General features: G+C 41.4%; 1 protein-coding gene across 3 annotated transcripts in view; it reads right to left on the bottom strand.

Moving 5' to 3' along the window:
* Window positions 1-290: 290 nt before the first annotated feature.
* IL15 (interleukin 15) overlaps window positions 291-21,665 on the bottom strand; it is a 105,304-nt gene continuing 83,929 nt past the window's right edge. For all 3 annotated transcript variants that reach the window (XM_073549776.1, XM_073549775.1, XM_073549774.1), the window contains one exon: window positions 291-1,740. In XM_073549776.1, coding sequence (XP_073405877.1) covers window positions 1,642-1,740 — 99 coding nt within the window. In that variant the 3' untranslated portion in view covers window positions 291-1,641. The remainder of the gene's footprint in view (window positions 1,741-21,665) is intronic.

The following is a 21,665-nucleotide window of genomic DNA, read 5'->3' as shown; positions in this document are numbered from 1 at the left end:
GTAAATACGAGTTTAAAAAAGCTCCAGCGGCAAGGGTGAAAACTGCAAGATTGCCATTTTTTTAAATAAAGATTATATTGTGAAAATAAAAATCAATGCCAAAATTAAAAAAAAAAACAAGTAACACACAAATCTGATATAAACAATAGGTAATTTTCTGATGATACATTCATTTAACAATGCCTCTGAGACCCCAATGCAGAAGAAACAGTTTATAATCCTTTTAATATTCAAAATGAGATTTTACCATGATTTGTCATTGTTTAGAAAACCAATTCATTAAGCCTATAGTTAATAAACATAATTTATTATAATCAGTATAAAAATACAAAGATATAAGGAGTTATGTATAAGAGGAGTTCTGTATAACAGGAGTGTTCATTAATATAGCAATGATCAAATTTTACATCTCAGGCTCTGTTCACACTGGCATAAAGGCTTGGTCTGATGAATCCATTAATAATGGTCCAAGATGGAGAATTAGATTAAAAGACAAGTGGTCCCCAAAGGATTGCCTACTTGTAAAACAACAACTTACAAAGTACTCATCCTCCCCCAATCCAACGATGGCTCTCCACTGTGGATTTAATCTTGGTTTTGTCGCTGCAGTGATGCATCCACATTAGGAGGGCACAACAACACTTCAGCCAACCACTAAGTTAGGTGGCTCATGCCATCTACATCAGCAAAGCCACCATGATCAGTGATTAGCTGCAGTGGTGATGTGAGCTTTCAATGTGATGTCATCACTGCAGCCAAAATAAAGACACCGGAGCAGTGGAGAGTTAGGGTCCCATTACACTTAGCGACGCACCAGGGATCCCGACAACGATATGACCTGTAAGGATCGCTGGTGGGTCGCTAAATGATCGCTAGTGAGCTGCCAAACAGGCAGACCTCTTCAGCGACGCAGCAACCATCCAGCGATCCTCAGAGGTCGTTGGTACCTTGTCACACAGCAGCGTTTCTAAATGATTCCAGCCTGCGTCCTGAGTTCTGCGTCGCTGAAGAGATCACTTGTCGGCATCAAACAAAGCGATGCGCGCTGGCCAGCGGGACGCAGATGATGAAAAAATGGCCCAGTCCTTTCGCGCACGATCAGCAATATCCAGCGGGAAGGCCAGTCGTCGCTTCGTGTCACACAAAGCGAGATCGCAGATCGCTGTTGCGTCACAAAATTGGTGACACTTCAGCGATCTCGCTATGTGAGAAAGGGGCTTTAGTGCTGGACAGGGAAAGAGTAATTGCTATCTGAGCTTGTTGTTTTATTAGTATGTAATCCTTAAGGAACCATTTTTTTTTTTTTTTTATTTTTTTTTTTTTAAGGATTATAAAACCCTTTACATTATATCTCAGGTTTATGTTTTCTTATTTTAGGGAGAAGAGTAGAGCGAACTAAGTATGTCAAATACAACAGAAACTTGATGGAACGGAGTTTAATCGTATCCAACAAGGGCTAGGCTCACATCTATGCTAATATTTTCATATTACTGCTATTGAAACATTTCTGTAGCGTTTTCGTTAACAATGTAAAAAAGTAAAACAGTGAGAAAACAGCACTATAAACAGTCTTTATATAAATAATCTGACATGTCCACAGTCATTTCCGATGCAGCAGCTGCTGAGAAAACACGCTGTTCATTACTTAGCATTCATTTTTTGAGCTATTGATTCAAAGCTTTTTATAAATTCCTCAATAGATTTCTCCTCATATTCTTCACATTTTTTACAGGTATTAGGCTACAAAAAGAAAAGTAAAGAGCAATTTAATATTGTTTCCTGCAATTAAAAAAAGTTATAATAGTCACTTATGGACATATAAAGATTTATATAAGGTATGTAATATGTAGTTTCTCCTTATTAATAACATACCGCATTTTTTGGATTGCGTCTTAAAATCCAAATATAGCTTACTGGGAGTGGGTGGCTGTGGTGGAGCAGGGTCCCAGGAGACAAGGTCGCTGCAGGAAGCTGGCGGTGGCAAGCAGGAGTGGGGCGATGCTATGGGCTCCGGGTTGGAAGGAGGGGGTGTTTGATGGTGCGAGGCTGCAGTGGGCTCCAGGCTTCCAGAAAATTTTGGGCGTTCCCTCACTCCCCATTCTTTGCACTGAGGCGGACTTCGGGAAAATGGTCACCGGAGGCAGCGCACGCACATACCGAGATCTTGACTCCTGAGATCTCGTCTCCAGATATCTCAACCTGCGCATGCTCCGGCTTTGGCAACCATTTTCCCAAATTCCACCGCAGTGAAAAGAGTTGGAAGTGAGGGGACTCCCGACATTCTCTGAAAGCCCAGAGCCCACTGCAGACTTGCACCACTGAACACCCTCTCCTTCCAAGCAGCATCGCCCCACTCCTGCCGCTGCCAGATTCCTGCAGCAGCGACACTCCCTCCTAGGTCCCCCTCTTCTACAGTCACCCCACCCATATAAGCTACTGTAAAAGCGGACTATAAGAAACACCAGCATCTTATTTTAAAAAAAAATCATTATCTTCATCCCCAAAATTTGGGGTGCGTCTTGCATCTTACAATCCGCAAAATACGGTAAATTAAATGGATTGTTCACTTTAAAATATAAAATAATTGAAAAGGTTTCCTGTTGTAATTCTATATACAGCGTGTAAAATAAGTTTTTAACACATCAACAATTTTCTAAGTAAATACATTTCTAAAGGTACCATTGATATGAAATTCTCACCTGATGTCGGTAACAACCCATCCAATCCACACAGGCACAAATCAAACCATAGCTGTCCATAAATTAAGCTATGTGTAATCATGATGAATGACACCGGGAAAAAGTATGGAACATGCTTACTGAAATGTATTTAACATTTTGTACAAAAGCCTTTGCTAGTGATGGCAGCTTCAAACGCCTCCTATATAGATAAACTAGTCTTATGTATTGTTCAGGTGTGATTTTGCCCTATTTCTTACACATAATCACTAGTCAAGTCTTCAAGGTTTCGTGGGCCCCTTCTATGAACTCTGAGCTTTAGTTCCTTCCATAAATTTTCTATTGTATTCAGGTCAAGTGATTGTCTGCGCCATTCTAGCAGCCTTATTTTCTTTCTCTGAAAGCAATTGTGAGTTTCCTTGGCTAAGTGTTTGGGATCATTGTCTTGCTGAAATGTCCATCCTCGTTTCATCTACATCATCCTGGTAGTTTGCAGCAGATTTTTATCATGAATCTTTAGTACATTAGTCCATTCACTCTTCCTTCAATCATATTAAGTTGGCCAGTGCCGTATGCCTAAAAACTGCCCCATACCATGATGTTCCCACCTCCAAATTTAATTGTTTGTATGGTGTTTTTGAGGTGATATGCAGTGTTTTTTGGCTTCCAAACACAGTGTGTATTATGGAATCCAAAGAGTTCAATTTAGGTCTTATCTGACCAGACTATATTCTCCCAGTATTTCACAGGCTTGTCTAAATGTTGTTGAAAAACTTTAAACACGCTTTAACATACTTTTTGCTCAGCAATGAAGTCTTGCATGGTGAGTGCATACAGGCCATGGAGGCTAAGTGCATTACTTATAGTTTTCTTTGAAACAATTGGACCTGCTGATTCCATTACTTTCTGTAGCTCTCCACAGGTGGCCCTTGGCTCCTGGACAAGACTTCTGGTAATACTTTTCACTCCTCTGTCTAAAATATTGTGGGGAGCATCTGGTCTTGACCGGTTTATGGTGAAATTATGTTCTTTCCCCCTCTGGATTATGGTCCAACAGTGCTCAATGGAACCTTCAATAGTTTAGAAATTCTTCTGTAACCAATGCCATCAGTATTTTTCACAATAAGGTTGTGAAGGACCTGAAACAGCTCACTGGTTTTACCCATCATGAGATGTTTCTTGTGTGGCACCTTGGTATTGAGACACCGTTTTATAGGCAATCGGTTGAACCAGCTGATATTTTTTTTTAAGCGGCAGTTTTGATTTTTAATTACCGATTGATTTCAGCTGGTGTCAGGACTTTACATGGCTTTTAGCTTCGCTTTCTTAATGTGTTCAAAACGGTTTCCGTGTCATTTCTCATTATTAGATGTAACTTAATTTATGGACATCTTTGGTTCGATTTCTTTGCATGTGTGGATTGGATGGGTTGTTACTGACATCTGGAGAGAATTTTATGTCAATAGCATCTTAAGAAATAAATTTACTTTAAAAAAAAAAATGGTGATGTGTTCAATACTTATTTCACCCACTGTAACTTACTAATATAGCTGCAGCAAAACTCAGTTGTTGTGTTACAGTCAGTTTTGAGTCCAAGCAGCTTCATTCTGAGCCATGTGCTTGACACAAGAGAGTGCTCCCTGTTTCAGCCCGTCATCAATGCTGTGTGTAGGGGACTGGCTGACTACTATTTTCAATAGCTAAAGCGAGCCCCCTACTTTGTCATGGCCAATGCACAGACAGAAAAAGAGACTAGCTTAGCAATTGAAATGAGCCAATCACTGGCAGCAGTAGTAACAAGTCTCAATCAAAGATTGACACTGTGGGCATTTCTAGCCATTTACTATGTGTTAAAGATGGGACCAGGAAGCACAGACCAGTAAGCATCAAAGGGCATTGGTACAAGTATTTATTTTATATGTGATCATTTTTATTCCATGCAAAATCCCTTTAAACATTGTTTTTGAAAGTTGACAACCTCTTTGAATATTTAAATTTTTGGTTTTACGTAAATAAAACTCCATTTTCAAGATGCTTGTATAGTATGAGTAATAGGGAATACTACCATTTATATTCAGAGGCTGCACACTAGTACTCACCTAGTCTTGTCTACAGCTGACGAGACTTGGCTATGATTACATCCAGTCTACGTAATGTTCGGCAATTTCTCCCTATAGGGTTTGTTGTTGAGCAAACCCAGGGAACTTAATAGCGTAAGGCACACGGGTGTGAGTTTCACTGCTTTGTATACATCATTTTGCAGTTTATTACAGTGTATAGCCTACTATGATTTCCCAGTTTGTCACACTTCCCCATTAAGTAAATTATAATCAAATTGTTGTATCTGTCAGTAGTATCAACTCTCTTGTGAGTGTGAGATATGTAAATCAGGAGAGCAGACTGTCATTTATTACATGTAATTCCCTCTTTCCTTTAAAATAAGCTCTATAGGCAGATTCTCAAGGAGATCTCTGTCCAGCACATAGAATTTAACCGTTCATTTACATGTGAATTTCACAGGAATAAATCATGGCTGAACAAGGTATCATTCTATTTAACCCCTTTACCCCCAAGGGTGGTTTGCACGTTAATGACTGGGCCAATTTTTGCAATTCTGACCACTGTCCATTTATGAGGTTATAACTATGAAACGCTTCAATGGATCTCAGTCATTCGGTGACTGTTTTTTCTTGACATATTGTACTTCATGATAGTGGTAAAAAAAATTTGTTATGACTTGCGTTTATTTGTGAAAAAAATGGAAATTTGGCGAAAATTTGGAAAATGTCACAATATTCAAACTTTGAATTTTCAAGCCCTTAAATCAAAGAGATTTGTCACAAAATATAGTTTACAAATAACATTTCCCACATGTCTACTTTACATCAGCCCAATTTTGGATTTTTTTTTTTTGTTAGGAAGTTATAAGGGTTAAAATTTGACCAGCGATTTTTTTATTTTTCCAACAAAATTTACAAAACCTTTTTTTTCTTAGGGACCACATCATATTTGACGTCACTTTGAGGGGCCTATATGAAAGAAAATACCCAAAAGTGACACCTTTCAAAAAACTGCACCCCTCAATGTGCTCAAAACCACTTTCAAGAAGTTTATTAACCCTTCAGTTGCTTCACAGGAATTAACATTTAACTTTTTCACAAAAAAATTACTTCAGATCCTTTTATTATTTTTACAAGGGTAACAGGAAAAAATGGACCCCAAAATTTGTTGTGTAATTTCTCCTGAGCATGACAACACCCCATATGAGGGAGAAAACCATTGTTTGGGCACACGGCAGACCTCGGAAGGGAAGGAGCGCCATATGATTTTTTGAATGCAAAATTTGCTGGAACAATTGGCGGATGCAATGGCATGTTTGGAGAGCCTCTGATATGCCTAAACAGTGAAAATCCCCAAGTTATGGTTTGCAGGTGCCATGAGCCACTGGGAGAGCCCATGAGTTGCCAAAACAGCAGAGCTCCCCGTAAGTGACCCCATTTTACAAACTACAACTCTCAATGAATTTAGGGGTGCATTGATCATATTGACACTATGGGTGTGCCACAGAATCTTACACCATTGGGCAGTGAAGAAAAAATAACTATATTTTTACCACCAAAATTTAGTTTTAGACCCAGATTCACATTTTCACACAAGAAGTGGGTAAAAATAGCACCAAAATTTGTTCCACAATTTTTACTGAACGTGGCAATAACCCGTATGTGGCTGTACAGTACTACTTAGCCATAGGGAGAGACTCGAGAGGGATGGAGCGCTATTTGCCTCCTGGAGCGCAGATTTTCCTAGAACAGTTTGCGGACTCCATATACAGAGCCACTAATTGCTAGAAGAGCAGAATCCCCCCTAAAGAAACCCCATTTGGGAAACTATACCCCTTGGGGAATTTATCTACAAATATAGTGACGATTTTGACTACATGGATATTTTCCAGAAACAAGAAGCAATGAATGTTGCCGAGTGAAATTTGCAAACTGCTGTTGTAGTGACCAGTACGCTGTAGTGACCAGTACGTTGCAGTTACCAGTATGTTATGCCAAGCTAGTGGTTATGGAGGCATGCAACCGTAAGTTAGGCGGGCTCTCATTGCTTCAGAAATGCCAAACGTGGACACAATATGTGGTTTAGGTACACTGTGGGGCTCAGAAAGGAGGGGGGACATTTGGATTTGGGAGTGGAGAATTTGCTGAATTTATTTTGGTGGGTGAGGAGCCATTTCGCTTTTCCAGAGCCTTTGTACTACCAATAATGTGGAAGCCCCTTATATTTCCATTAACATATGACGGACCTGAGCCAGGGCTTGCTTTTTTGTGGACAGAGTTGAAGCTTTGATTGGGAACATTTTACATAACGTTGGAAAAAAAGACGGACACCACTGGATCACAGGTCACACAGCATCCACAGTGCCTCCATCTACCTCATTATAGGAAATCTTCAGCCAGAGGTTCCGTCTGAATCACGTATCTCAGAGATTTAAACGGAAACCCCGATGCAAGCGCTCAGCGCAGGATAAATGTGCGGCGAGCCTTACTGTAATCTTTGGGTGACAGAATGAAAAAATCAACAGCATGTGAAGAATTGTTTTTTATTATTTATTTACGCCGTTCCCCGTGCGGTATAAGTGATTAGGCAACTTTATTCTTCAGGTCGGTGCGATTACAGCGATACCAGATTAATATTGGGTTTTCATGTTTGACTGCTGTCACACACTAAAAGATGCATTTTATTGCAAAAAATAGTTTTTTTCAACCACCACATTTTGAAAACAGTCATGTGAGGTCTTGTCTTTTGTGGGAAAAGTTGACATTTTTATTGGTACCATTTTCGGGCACATGACATTTTTTGATCGCTTTCTACTCTGATTTTTGTGAGGCAGAACAAACAAAAACCAGCAATTCAGGAATTTCTTTTGGGGGGGTGTTATGTCATTCCGTGTGTGGTAAAATTGATAAGGCAGTTTTACTCTTCGGGTCAGTACGATTACAGCGATACCTCATATCAGTTTTTTATGTTTTGGCGCTTTTATAAACTATTTTATAGAAAAAAATAATTACTTTTGCATCGCTTTATTCTGAGAGCTATAACTTTTTTATTTTTCCACTGATGGAGCTTTATGGCGGCTTGTTTTTTTGTGGGACAAAATGATGTTTTTCAGTGGTACCATATTTATTTATATCCAACTTTTTGATTGCATGTTATCCCACTTTTTGTTTGGTGGAATGATGATAAAGAATTGTTTTCTTTACTTTTTTATGGTGTTCACTAAATGGGTTATCTAGTGGGCCAGCTTTATAGATCGGGTTGCTGCGGACGTGGTGATACCAAATGTGTACTTTTCTTTCATTAGATTTGAAATACAATATCTTTTGAGTTTTTTATTATTTGTGATTTTTTAAAAATATTTTTACTATTTAAAACAATTTTTTTTTTTTTTTTTAACTTTTTTACCTTGTCCCAATATAAGACAATCATTTTTTGCAGGATGATCGCCTCTGCAGAATGGAGGTGAAGCAACCTTCCCATTCTGCAGAAGCTGTCAGCTCCTCACTGACAGAGACTTAAGATCATGCACTGCACATGACCAGCAAGTTTCCTAGCTGTGGTGACCCGGAATGTAGTCATGACATCGGGCCACCATGGCAACGATCGGGACCCCGCTGCACGGCGCCGGGTCTCCGATCCAAAGCCCTCTGCCTGCTCCCAGAATTCTGAGATTGTGTTAGATCGCAGAATTTCGGGGGTTAAAGTCCTGGCAGAGTTCTGTGACTGACCTGACCATGAGCGCATGTGATCGCTCAAACGTAATATTCCGTCCACGGTCAAATTGGCCCAGGTCACATGGACGGAATATTACGTCCAATGTCAGAAAGGGGTTAAAGTTTTCCACATGAACAAAAGTTCATTTTATTCACTATATCTTGGAATAAGAAAAGATCGAGGGGGCACCAATGATATAAACGGGGATCCAACCTGACCTATAAACAGGACATGTAAACAATTGAAAAAGTATAGGTCATTTAGGGGATCACCCGACACAAGATTTGGCAAAAACATATAAATCTTTATTTGGACACAGACAACAAACAAAGTTTAAAAACATTAAAAATCGTCACTCATGTGACATCCACAAACAAGGCTCGTAATAGAGCCACACCTCCCTGGCTATGCACTCCTAATAGACCATAATATGTTGTCTATATTGATGTAGTATATAAATAGCACACCACACGCGATCACAATATAAATATATAGAGGACAGTGCACTCCAACTGGGTAATATACAGTGGGGCAAAAAAGTATTTAGTCAGTCAGCAATAGTGCAAGTTCCACCACTTAAAAAGATGAGAGGCGTCTGTAATTTACATCATAGGTAGACCTCAACTATGGGAGACAAACTGAGAAAAAAAAATCCAGAAAATCACATTGTCTGTTTTTTTTTCATTTTATTTGCATATTATGGTGGAAAATAAGTACCGTATTTTTCGCTTTATAAGACGCACCTGATTATAAGACGCACCCCCAAATGTGGTGAAGGAATAGAGAATTTTTTAATAAATGGGGTCCGTCTTATAATGCCAGTGTCCGTCTAACAATTCATATAGGGTATATGTCCCTCATAGCCCCCCCACCCTAAAATTAGCCCCCTTAATCTGGATATGGCCACCTTATATTGAATATAGCCCCCTTGTGCTGGCACACGGGCCCCCTGTGGCTGGCACACATCACCCTGTGGCTGGCACACTGGCCCCTGTGGCTGGCACACATCACCCTGTGGCTGGCACACTGGCCCCCCTGTGGCTGGCACACTGGCCCCCCTGTGGCTGGCACACATCACCCTGTGGCTGGCACACTGGCCCCCCTGTGGCTGGCACACATCACCCTGTGGCTGGCACACTGGCCCCTGTGGCTGGCACACATCACCCTGTGGCTGGCACACATCACCCTGTGGCTGGCACACTGGCCCCCCTGTGGCTGGCACACTGGCCCCCCTGTGGCTGGCACACTGGCCCCCCTGTGGCTGGCACACTGGCCCCCCTGTGGCTGGCACACATCACCCTGTGTTAGATATCGCCTCCATGCTGCTGCTTTTAGTAAAATAAACTCTTTCCTTACCTTCTCAGCGCTGTCCCTCCTCGTGTCTCCCTCAGTGTGGTTGAGCTCCTCCTCCACTTCCTGGTTCTCAGAGCCGGTCATGTGATCAGCACAGCAGAGTGCTGATGACAGCAGCAGCAGAGACACCGGGAGATCAGCGCTGGAGGAGGTAAGGAAAGAGTTTTTTATTTTACTATGGGCAGCAGCATGGGGGCGATATCTAACACAGGGGATCATGTGCGATCAAAGGAGGGCGCAGGCAGCTATAATATGCACCGCTCCCCCAGCCAGTCACCGTGGTGCGGTTTCAGCACCATGGTGATGGACAGCGGCAGTGCATATTATATGAGCGGGATCAGGAGATCAAAGGCTCCCTTCGGCAGCTTTTACCAGCTCACAGCACCGCTCCAAAGCTGCCCCCACCTCCCCTGGACCCTGCAGTACATATATATATATACACCCCCTCCCCCGTATATTCGGATTATAAGACGCACCCCCTACTTTCCCCCAAAATTTGGGGGAACAAAAGTGCGTCTTATAAAGCGAAAAATACGGTATTTGGTCAGAAACAAGCAATCAAGATTTCTGGCTCTCACAGACCTGTAACTTCTTCTTTAAGAGTCTCCTCTTTCCTCCACTTATTACCTGTAGTAATGGCACCTGTTTAAACTTGTTATCAGTATAAAAAGACACCTGTGCACACCCTCAAACAGTCTGACTCCAAACTCCACTATGGTGAAGACCAAAGAGCTGTCAAAGGACACCAGAAACAAAATTGTAGCCCTGCACCAGGCTGGGAAGACTGAATCTGCAATAGCCAACCAGCTTGGAGTGAAGAAATCAACTGTGGGAGCAATAATTAGAAAATGGAAGACATACAAGACCACTTATAATCTCCCTCGATCTGGTGCTCCACGCAAAATCCCACCCCGTGGGGTCAGAATGATCACAAGAACGGTGAGCAAAAATCCCAGAACCATGCGGGGGACCTAGTGAATGGACTGCAGAGAGCTGGGACCAATGTAACAAGGCCTACCATAAGTAACACACTACGCCACCATGGACTCAGATCCTGCAGTGCCAGACGTGTCCCACTGCTTAAGCCTGTACATGTCCGGGCCCGTCTGAAGTTTGCTAGAGAGCATTTGGATGATCCAGAGGAGTTTTGGGAGAATGTCCTATGGTCTGATGAAACCAAACTGGAACTGTTTGGTAGAAACACAACTTGTCATGTTTGGAGGAAAAAGAATACTGAGTTGCATCCATCAAACACCATACCTACTGTAAAGCATGGTGATGGAAACATCATGCTTTGGGGCTGTTTCTCTGCAAAGGGGCCAGGACGACTGATCCGGGTACATGAAAGAATGAATGGGGCCATGTATCGTGAGATTTTGAGTGCAAACCTCCTTCCATCAGCAAGGGCATTGAATATGAAACGTGGCTGGGTCTTTCAACATGACAATGATCCAAAGCACAGCGCCAGGGCAACGAAGGAGTGGCTTCGTAAGAAGCATTACAAGGTCCTGGAGTGGCCTAGCCAGTCTCCAGATCTCAACCCTATAGAAAACCTTTGGAGGGAGTTGAAAGTCTGTGTTGCCAAGTGAAAAGCCAAAAACATCACTGCTCTAGAGGAGATCTGCATGGAGGAATGGGCCAACATACCAACAACAGTGTGTGGCAACCTTGTGAAGACTTACAGAAAACGTTTGACCTCTGTCATTGCCAACAAAGGATATATCACAAAGTATTGAGATGAAATTTTGTTTCTGACCAAATACTTATTTTCCACCATAATATGGAAATAAAATGAAAAAAAAACAGACAATGTGATTTTCTGGATTTTTTTTTCTCAGTTTGTCTCCCATAGTTGAGGTCTACCTATGATGTAAATTACAGACGCCTCTCATCTTTTTAAGTGGTGGAACTTGCACTATTGCTGACTGACTAAATACTTTTTTGCCCCACTGTATCTATAGAACAATTGTATAAATACACAGGCATAAGAACAACACCCTGGAACTTGAAATAAATGCAGTTGTAGCATGTGTGGAAAAAAACATATGGTAATGCAAAGGATATCCAATGTTGTGAATATCAGATAAAGCGACAAAAGGTGTCCCATAAACCGTGACCGCAATAATGCTCCTGTAGCCGCTTCAACTACAACATGCTAGGCATGCATAATGCCGTACATGGGAATTAATGACCCTCTGTACAGAACCAAATTACAGCCCCCAATAAACCTGTATAGTAAACGAGGCCATACAATACAATTGATCCACTATGTCTCCAATTGGAATAACACAGACACAAGATGTAATGAATACCTAAGTCATCCATAAATAAAACTCATGACCGCACGGGCGTCATCCATAACAAGAGTGCACCCAAGGAGGGCTAAGACCCGACGCGTTGCGCCACACTCGGTGGCTTCGTCAGGGGTACTGCAAGCCCATCACCTGTGTCCTTAAATACATTTAAGTAATTGTTGATAAAACACAGCTGAATATAAGCTTACCAAGGAAGCGGCGGTGGACAGACACCATGTGTGTTCAATTGCGGCACAGGCGGCTCGGAATGTAAAGATGACATCATCTAATGCGCCGGCGTGAGCGACGGAATACAGAGACAGAATCCTCTAGTACGCCGGCGCCAATGTCCGCAACCCGGAAGTATTGTATGTGCACAATGGAACAGATCACAATGATACAGCGGTGCTGCGCCTGCGCGATGCTGTAATAGAATCGGCAGGACGCAGCAATCATTATACCACTCAGAGCCATGTTATGGTTGCATTTGACTACTAGATAAAACTTAAAACAATAATAATAACACCATATTTTAAGATAACGCTTATAAATAAAGGCTATATACATTTTAGTATGTTAATTGCTGGAAATTATGTCACACTGAGGGCCAGAATATATAACCCCTAAGTACTGTGAACAGCACAAAGATTCAATTATAAGATATTGTAAAGATATGAATATGAGGCATAAACAAGACGGGATATATAAATTCCCATCTATGACTGTTCGAACAGTGACCTATCGAGTCGCTTGTCAAATCAGCACATGATATGCTTCCGTACTAGGGTCATCTTTATGATTAATCATTTACTCTTGAGTTTAGTGGATTATGCAAATTCAATATATTGTTTTCTGATGTGCGCATGTGTGCTACCTTTATTTGTGGAATTAGCATTTCTACATATATATGTAGTGGGCTGCTACCGTCCAGACTAATTCCAGATGGCTCTGTATATATCTAGAGTCCTAAATGGATGAGGGCTGCCTCATAGATGGGAATTTATATATCCCGTCTTGTTTATGCCTCATATTCATATCTTTACAATATCTTATAATTGAATCTTTGTGCTGTTCACAGTACTTAGGGGTTATATATTCTGGCCCTCAGTGTGACATAATTTCCAGCAATTAACATACTAAAATGTATATAGCCTTTATTTATAAGCGTTATCTTAAAATATGGTGTTATTATTATTGTTTTAAGTTTTATCTAGTAGTCAAATGCAACCATAACATGGCTCTGAGTGGTATAATGATTGCTGCGTCCTGCCGATTCTATTACAGCCTCACGCAGGCGCAGCACCGCTGTATCATTGTGACCTGTTCCATTGTGCACATACAATACTTCCGGGTTGCGGACATTGGCGCCGGCGTACTAGAGGATTCTGTCTCTGTATTCCGATGCTCACGCCGGCGCATTAGATGATGTCATCTTTACATTCCGAGCCGCCTGTGCCGCAATTGAACACACATGGTGTCTGTCCACCGCCGCTTCCTTGGTAAGCTTATATTCAGCTGTGTTTTATCAACAATTACTTAAATGTATTTAAGGACACAGGTGATGGGCTTGCAGTACCCCTGACGAAGCCACCGAGTGTGGCGCAACGCGTCGGGTCTTAGCCCTCCTTGGGTGCACTCTTGTTATGGATGACGCCCGTGCGGTCATGAGTTTTATTTATGGATGACTTAGGTATTCATTACATCTTGTGTCTGTGTTATTCCAATTGGAGACATAGTGGATCAATTGTATTGTATGGCCTCGTTTACTATACAGGTTTATTGGGGGCTGTAATTTGGTTCTGTACAGAGGGTCATTAATTCCCATGTACGGCATTATGCATGCCTAGCATGTTGTAGTTGAAGCGGCTACAGGAGCATTATTGCGGTCACGGTTTATGGGACACCTTTTGTCGCTTTATCTGATATTCACAACATTGGATATCCTTTGCATTACCATATGTTTTTTTCCACACATGCTACAACTGCATTTATTTCAAGTTCCAGGGTGTTGTTCTTATGCCTGTGTATTTATACAATTGTTCTATAGATATATTACCCAGTTGGAGTGCACTGTCCTCTATATATTTATATTGTGATCGCGTGTGGTGTGCTATTTATATACTACATCAATATAGACAACATATTATGGTCTATTAGGAGTGCATAGCCAGGGAGGTGTGGCTCTATTACGAGCCTTGTTTGTGGATGTCACATGAGTGACGATTTTTAATGTTTTTAAACTTTGTTTGTTGTCTGTGTCCAAATAAAGATTTAAATGTTTTTGCCAAATCTTGTGTCGGGTGATCCCCTAAATGACCTATACTTTTTCAATTGTTTATATATCTTGGAATAATAATAATTTCCACAATTGGATGTGTTTAAGTAAAATGTTCCTGCGCTGAGATAATCTTATAAATGTGCCCCTGCTGTGTACTGTGTAATGGCTGTGTCTTATCATGCAGGACATGCAAAACACAAGCCGCGGAGACACCATCACATGTTTCTCAATGCAAGCAATGACTAGCCAGGTCTTTCCCCGGGAGGGAACAACCACGGGAAGGGCAGTCTCCAATGAAGGAAACAGCAAATAGTAACTTGGCACTCAACTTGAATGATCCTTTTTGAAAGAAAATTTTATTATGTGCAGTCTCAGAAACGTTTCGGCCCACAACAGGCCTTCGTCGGTCTGCCGACTGATGTCACAGTATGGTGACTAAATGCAGGTCCAAAATTTCGTATATATTGATTCCTGCTATCAAGGTTGGTGCAGGTGGGCACTGTTCACTCACTTGATACTGTTTGCGTATGGGCTGGTAAACTAGCCAGACTCAATATATATTGATTTTGTTGCGGTATCTAACTCCTTGGATTCAAATTAGGATGATGCACATTGTGAGATGCTTGGCCATAAAAAAAAGGCATTTAATATGGAAAACTAAGTGCTCTTGAACCATAGGTCCATCCAGGACTGTAGCTTGTGAAGGTCGGTTTGGGGTGTGTAGATCAAAACGCGGTATCCACCGCTTGTATCCAATGAAGGAAACCACCTATGCCAAAACATGGTATCCATCCACAGACAGCTGTTTCGGGGTATTGCCCCTCATCAGTGTGGAGTAGGAAACTGGCCAGTAGGAGCAATGCCTAGTAGAAGACTATGAAAAATGAGGATGAATGAACTCATGGAGATCAGGAAAGATGTATATCTTTGTACCGTGTTAGCCAGTAGATAGAAAAATATTCAGGATTGAGAGTCCTCAGTAGTTGATACCTTTTAATGGCTAACTGAAAAGATGGTAACACATTGCAAGCTTTCGAGACTACTCAGGTCTCTTCATCAGGCTAGACATAAATATGTGACTTCAGATTTTGTATTAGTCTAGCCTGATGAAGAGACCTGAGTAGTCTCGAAAGCTTGCAATGTGTTACCATCTTTTCAGTTAGCCATTAAAAGGTATCAACTACTGAGGACTCTCAATCCTGAATATTTCTCATGGAGATCAACATCCAACACTGCGGAGAGACCATCACATGTTTCTCAACGCAGTGATTCTAGAGCAATGCCGCCATCCCTTATGGGAAATATGTAAAAACATGCAAAACACAAGCCGCGGAGACACCATCACATGTTTCTCAATGCAAGCAATGACTAGCCAGGTCTTTCCCCGGGAGGGAACAACCACGGAGAGGGCAGTCTCCAATGAAGGAAAACACCTATGCCAAAACATGGTATCCATCCACAGACAGCTGTTTCGGGGTATTGCCCCTCATCCGTGTGGAGTAGGAAACTGGCCAGTAGAAGACTGTGAAAAATGAGGATGAATGAACTCATGGAGATCAACATCCAACACTGCGGAGACACCATCACATGTTTCTCAACGCAGTGATTCTAGAGCAATGCACCCATCCCCCGAAACAGCTATCTGTTCCCATAAGGGATGGGGGCATTGCTCTAGAATCACTGCGTTGAGAAACATGTGATGTGTCTCCGCAGTGTTGGATGTTGATCTCCATGAGTTCATTCATCCTCATTTTTCACAGACTTCTACTAGGCATTGCTCCTACTGGTCAGTTTCCTACTCCACGCTGATGAGGGGCAATACCCCAAAACAGCTGTCTGTGGATGGATACCATGTTTTGGCATAGGTGGTTTCCTTCACTGGAGACTGCCCTTCCCGTGGTTGTTCCCTCCCGGGGAAAGACCTGGCTAGTCATTGCTTGCGTTGAGAAACGTGTGATGGTGTCTCTGCGGCTTGTGTTTTGCATGTTTTTACATATTTCCCATAAGGGATGGGGGCATTGCTCTAGAATCACTGCGTTGAAAAACATGTGATGGTGTCTCCGCAGTGTTGGATGTTGATCTCCATGAGTTCATTCATCCTCATTTTTCACATTATCATGCAGGGACATGGGTTGAACATATCAGAACATACCAGAGCTCCTGAGCAGGGGAGGAGAAAATAAAAGTGAACAGACATTACAGCACGGGATCACAAATGATTCTTTGAAGTAAAACTTTGTTTAAAACAGGCAGGGAAATGTTTTACGTCACAAAAAGTATCAGCTGTGATCACGTGCTGTAATGTTTATATAGTCTCTCTTGCTTTCCCCCGGCATGGAGATGTCTTACGATCAGACCATGTCCCTGCACGGTCAGACACAGCCATTACACAGTACACACCATGGGCACATTTATACGATTGTCTCAGCACAGGAACAATTTATTTAAACACATTCAATTGTGGAAATTATTCATAAAAAAAATCTATTGATTAAAGTGCACTTTTGTTTATGGGAAAACCCCTTTAACTTTCTATGATCTGCATACCCATATAGATGCCTAAAGAGGGAGGATTCTAGTGACAGATTCCCTTTAACCCCTTTCTGACACTGGGCTTAAATTTACGCCGATGTCGACACCCTTACTTTGATGTGGGCTCCGGCGGTGAGCCCACAGCTTTCCCGGCACGTCAGCTATTTTGAACAGCTGCTATGAGCCCGAAACAGTCGCGGGTGGAATCGTGATCCACCCGCGGCTATTAACCCTTTAAAAGCTGCTGTCAAACTCTGACAGCGGCATTTAACATGCAATTCCGGCAATCGCTCCGGAAATCCACCCATCGGTGACCCCCGTCAAGTGATCGCGTGTCATCAATGGGTTGGCAAGACAACCAAAAGTCTCCTGGAAACCTCTATAGTTGTCACTGTCGGATTGCTATAGCAAGTGATGTACTCTGCTACATACAGGTGATCTGATCATCGCCTGTATATAGCAGAGCCGATCGGGTTATGGCAGGTTCTAGTCTTCCATGGAGACTATTGAAGCATGCCAAAAGTTAAAAAAAATGTTAAAAATATATATAAAAAATATATAAAAGTTCAAATCACCCCTCTTCTGCCCCATTCAAAATAAAATCTAAAACATACACTTATTTGGTATTGCTGCGTTCAGAATTGCCCGATCAATAAAAAAAAGGATTAACCTGATCGCTAAACAGCGTAGCGTGAAAAAAAGATAAAACGCCAGAATTAAATTTTTTTAGTCGCTGCGACATTGCATTAAAATGCAATAACGGGCAATCAAAAGACTGGATCTGCACCAAAATAGCATCATTAAAAACGTCAGCCTGGCACGCAAAAAATAAGCCCTCACCCAACCGAAGATCACGAAAAATAGCAATGCTACGGGTAACAAAAAAGGGCGCCATTTTTTTTTTTAACAAAGTGTGGAATTTTTTTCACCACTTAAATAGAATAGAAAAGAACCTAGACTACTTGCATTTTGCAGTTATTTTTCTTCTTGTATGCATTAAAAATTCAATAAAAAGAGGTTTAAAAAAAAAAAGAAAAGGATTTAGACATGTTTGGTGTCTGTGAACTCGTAATCACCTGGAGAATCATAATGGCAGGTCAGTTTTTGCATTTAGTGAACCTAGTAAAAAAGCAAAACAAAAAAATCACTGTGGCATTGCACTTTTATTTGCAATTTCACTGCACTTGCAATTTTGTCCCCATTTTCCAGTAGATCATATGCTAAAATCAATGGTGTCGTTCAAAAGTACAACTTGCCCCGCAAAAAAAGCCCTCACATGGCCATACTGATGGAAAATAAAAAAGTTATTAGTCTGGGAAGGAGGCAAGAAAAAATGAAAACGCATAACCAAAAATACCTCCGGTCATGAAGTGGTTAAGAGGTCTAAAATATGCTTGCCGATTAGATTTATTGGGTAATATCACAGGCTGCCTGTTATTGTACTACTCATCCAATTGTAGCAGTAGCCACTGTATCTATAAATCAGACACCATTCTAAACTACACTTGTGTATTCTACTGCATAATTAAGGTGTCTCCTGAAACAGGAAGAGCAGGCAACTGAACCACAAAGATTGCTGGCAGATGCCAATAAGAGGAGCTTGCTTCATATCTATTTACATTCCTCCTTTAACTTTCAGGTGTAAAATTTGCACCTGGAACCGCCTCCACCAACGCACGCACACTCATACACCCCCCGGCACTATCCGCCCACACTTGTTGGTCAGATGTATGGGCCCTTGAAGTGTTCTAAATCTGACATACGAGTTGCACTCCCTCATTGGTTAGTAATGTTCCTCATCCTGGGCTCCTTCCTGGTATTTATGTCCCCCTTCTTGTGCCCATCCTAGTATACTATTATTATTATTAATATTTATTTATATAGCGCCATTGATTCCAGTGTACAGTGGCATGTAAAAGTTTGCGCACTCCTGGTCAAAATTACTGTTATAGTGAACAGTTAAGCAAGTTGAAGATGAAATGATGTCTAAAAGGCTAAAGTTAAAGATGACAATTCCTGTGTATTTTAGGCAAAATTATTTTTTCAATTAACCCCTTTACCCCCAAGGGTGGTTTGCATGTTCATGACCAGGCCAATTTTTACAATTCTGACCACTGTCCCTTTATGAGGTAATAACTCTGGAACGCTTCCATGGATCCCGGTGATTCTGACACTGTTTTCTCGTGACATATTGTACTTCATGTTAGTGGTAGAATTTCATTGATATAACTTGCGTTTATTTAGAAAAAAATGTAAATTTGGCGAAACTTTTGAAAATTTTGCAATTTTCCAACTTTGAATTTTTATACCCTTAAATCACAGAGATATGGCACACAAAAAACTTAATAAATAACATTTCCCACATGTTTACTTTACATCAGCACAATTTTGGAACCAATATTTTTTTTGTTAGGAAGTTATAAGGGTTAAAATTTGACCAGCGATTTCTCATTTTTGCAACACCATTTTATTTTTAGGATCACATCACATCTGAAGTCACTTTGAGGGGTCTATATGATAGAAAATACCCAAAAGTGATACCATTCTAAAAACTACACCCCTCAAGGTGCTCAAAACCACATGCAAGAAGTTTATTAACCCTTCAGGTACTTCACAGGAATTTTTTGAATGTTTAAAAAAAAAAATGAACATTTAACTTTTTTTCACAAAACAATTACTTCAGGTCCAATTTTTTTATTTTACCAAGGGTAACAGGAGAAATTGGACTGCAAAAGTTATTGTGCAATTTGTCCTGAATATGATGATACCTGATATATGGGGGGGAACCACTGTTTCGGCGCATGGCAGAGCTCAGAAGGGAAGGAGCGCCGTTTGACTTTTTCAATGAAAAAATTGGCTGGAATGGAGATCTGACGCCATGTCATGATTGGAGAGCCCCTGATGTGCCTAAACAGTGGAAACCCCCTACAAGTCACCCCATTTTGGAAACTAGACCCCCCAGGGACTTATCTAGATATGTGGTGAGAACTTTTAACCCCCAAGGGCTTCACAAAAATGATCTTTTCACCCTCAATTTTTATTTTTCCAAGGGTAACATGACCCCAAAAGTTATTGTGCAATTTGTCCTGAGTACGCTGATACCCCATATGTGGGGGTAAACCACTATTTGGGCGAATGGCAGAGCAGCGCCATTTGACTTTTATGGCTGGAACTGAGATCGGACGCCATGTCGCGTTTAGAAAGCCCCTGATGTGCCAAAACAGTGGAAACCCCCCACAAATGACACCATTTTGGAAATAGACCCCCCAGGGAACTTATCTAGATGTGTGGTGAGAACTTTGAACCTCCCAGGGCTTCACAGAAGTTTATAACGTACAGCCATAAAATTAAAAAATCTTTTTTTCCACAAAAATGATCATTTCACCCCAATTTTTATTTTTCCAAGGGCAACAGGACCCCAAAAGTTATTGTGCAATTTGTCCTGAGTACGCTGATACCCCACATGTGGGGGTAAACCACTACTTGGGCACAAGGTAGAGCTCGGAAGGGAAGCAGCGCCATTTGACTTTTTTGGCTGGAATTGGGATCGGACGCCATGCCGCGTTTGGAAAGCCCCTGATGGCCTAAACTGTGGAAACCCCCCACAAGTGACCCCATTTTGGAAACTAGAGCCCCCAAAGAACTTATCTAGAAATGTGGTGAGCACTTTGAACCTCCAAGGGCTTCACAGAAGTTTATAACGCCTGGGCGTGAAAATTCCACAAACATGATCTTTTAGTCCCCAATTTTTTTTATTTTGCCAAGGGTAACAGGAGAAATTGGACCCAAAAAGTTGTTGTCCAATTTGTCCTGAGTACGCCGATACCCCATATGTGGGAGAAAACTACTGTATGGGCACACGTCGGGGCTCAGAAGGGAAGTAGTGAGGTTTTGGAATGCAGACTTTGATGGAATGGTCCGCGGGTGTCATGTTGCCTTTGGAGAGTCCCTGATGTACCTAAACTGTGGAAACCCCCGACAAGTGACCCCATTCTGGAAACTAGACCCCCCAAGGAACTTATCTAGATGTGTGGTGAGCACTTTGAACCCCCCAGTGCTTCACAGAAGTTTATAACGCCCGGGCGTGAAAATAAAAAAATCTTTTTTTTTTTTTTTACACAAACATGATCTTTTAGTCCCCAATTTTTTTATTTTACCAAGGGTAACAGGAGAAATTGGGCCCCAAAAGTTGTTGTCCAATTTGTCTTGAGTACGCTGATACACCATATGTGGGGGTAAAACACTGTTTGGGCGCATGGCAGAGCTTGGAAGGGAAGAAGCACCGTTTGACTTTTTCAACCCAGAATTGGCTGCAATTGAGATCAGATGCCATGTTGCGTTTGGAGAGCACCTTATGTGCCTAAACAGTGGAAACCCCCCAATTCTTACTCCAACCCTAACCCCAACACACCCCTAACCCTAGCCCTAATGAGAAAATGGAAATAAATACTTAATTATTATTTTTCCCCAACTAAGGGGGTGATAAAGGGGGGGTTTGATTTACTATTTATAGTGGGTTTTTTTATTATCAGCTGTCAGACGCTAAAAGACGCTTTTTATTGTAAAAATATTTTTTACATCACCACATTTTGAGAGCTATAATTTTTCCATATTTTGACCCACCGAGCCATGTGAGGTCTTATTTTTTGCGGAACGAACTGACGTTTTATTGGTACCATTTTCGGGCACGTGAATTTTTTTTATCGCTTTTTATTCCGATTTTTGGGACACAGAATGAATAAAAACCAGCCTTTC

This window comes from Dendrobates tinctorius, unplaced genomic scaffold (assembly GCF_039654945.1).
Source record: "Dendrobates tinctorius isolate UK_male_01 unplaced genomic scaffold, ASM3965494v1 ptg000161l, whole genome shotgun sequence".
Taxonomy (NCBI): Eukaryota; Metazoa; Chordata; class Amphibia; order Anura; family Dendrobatidae; genus Dendrobates; species Dendrobates tinctorius.
This window is presented reverse-complemented; position numbering and strand designations above follow the sequence as displayed.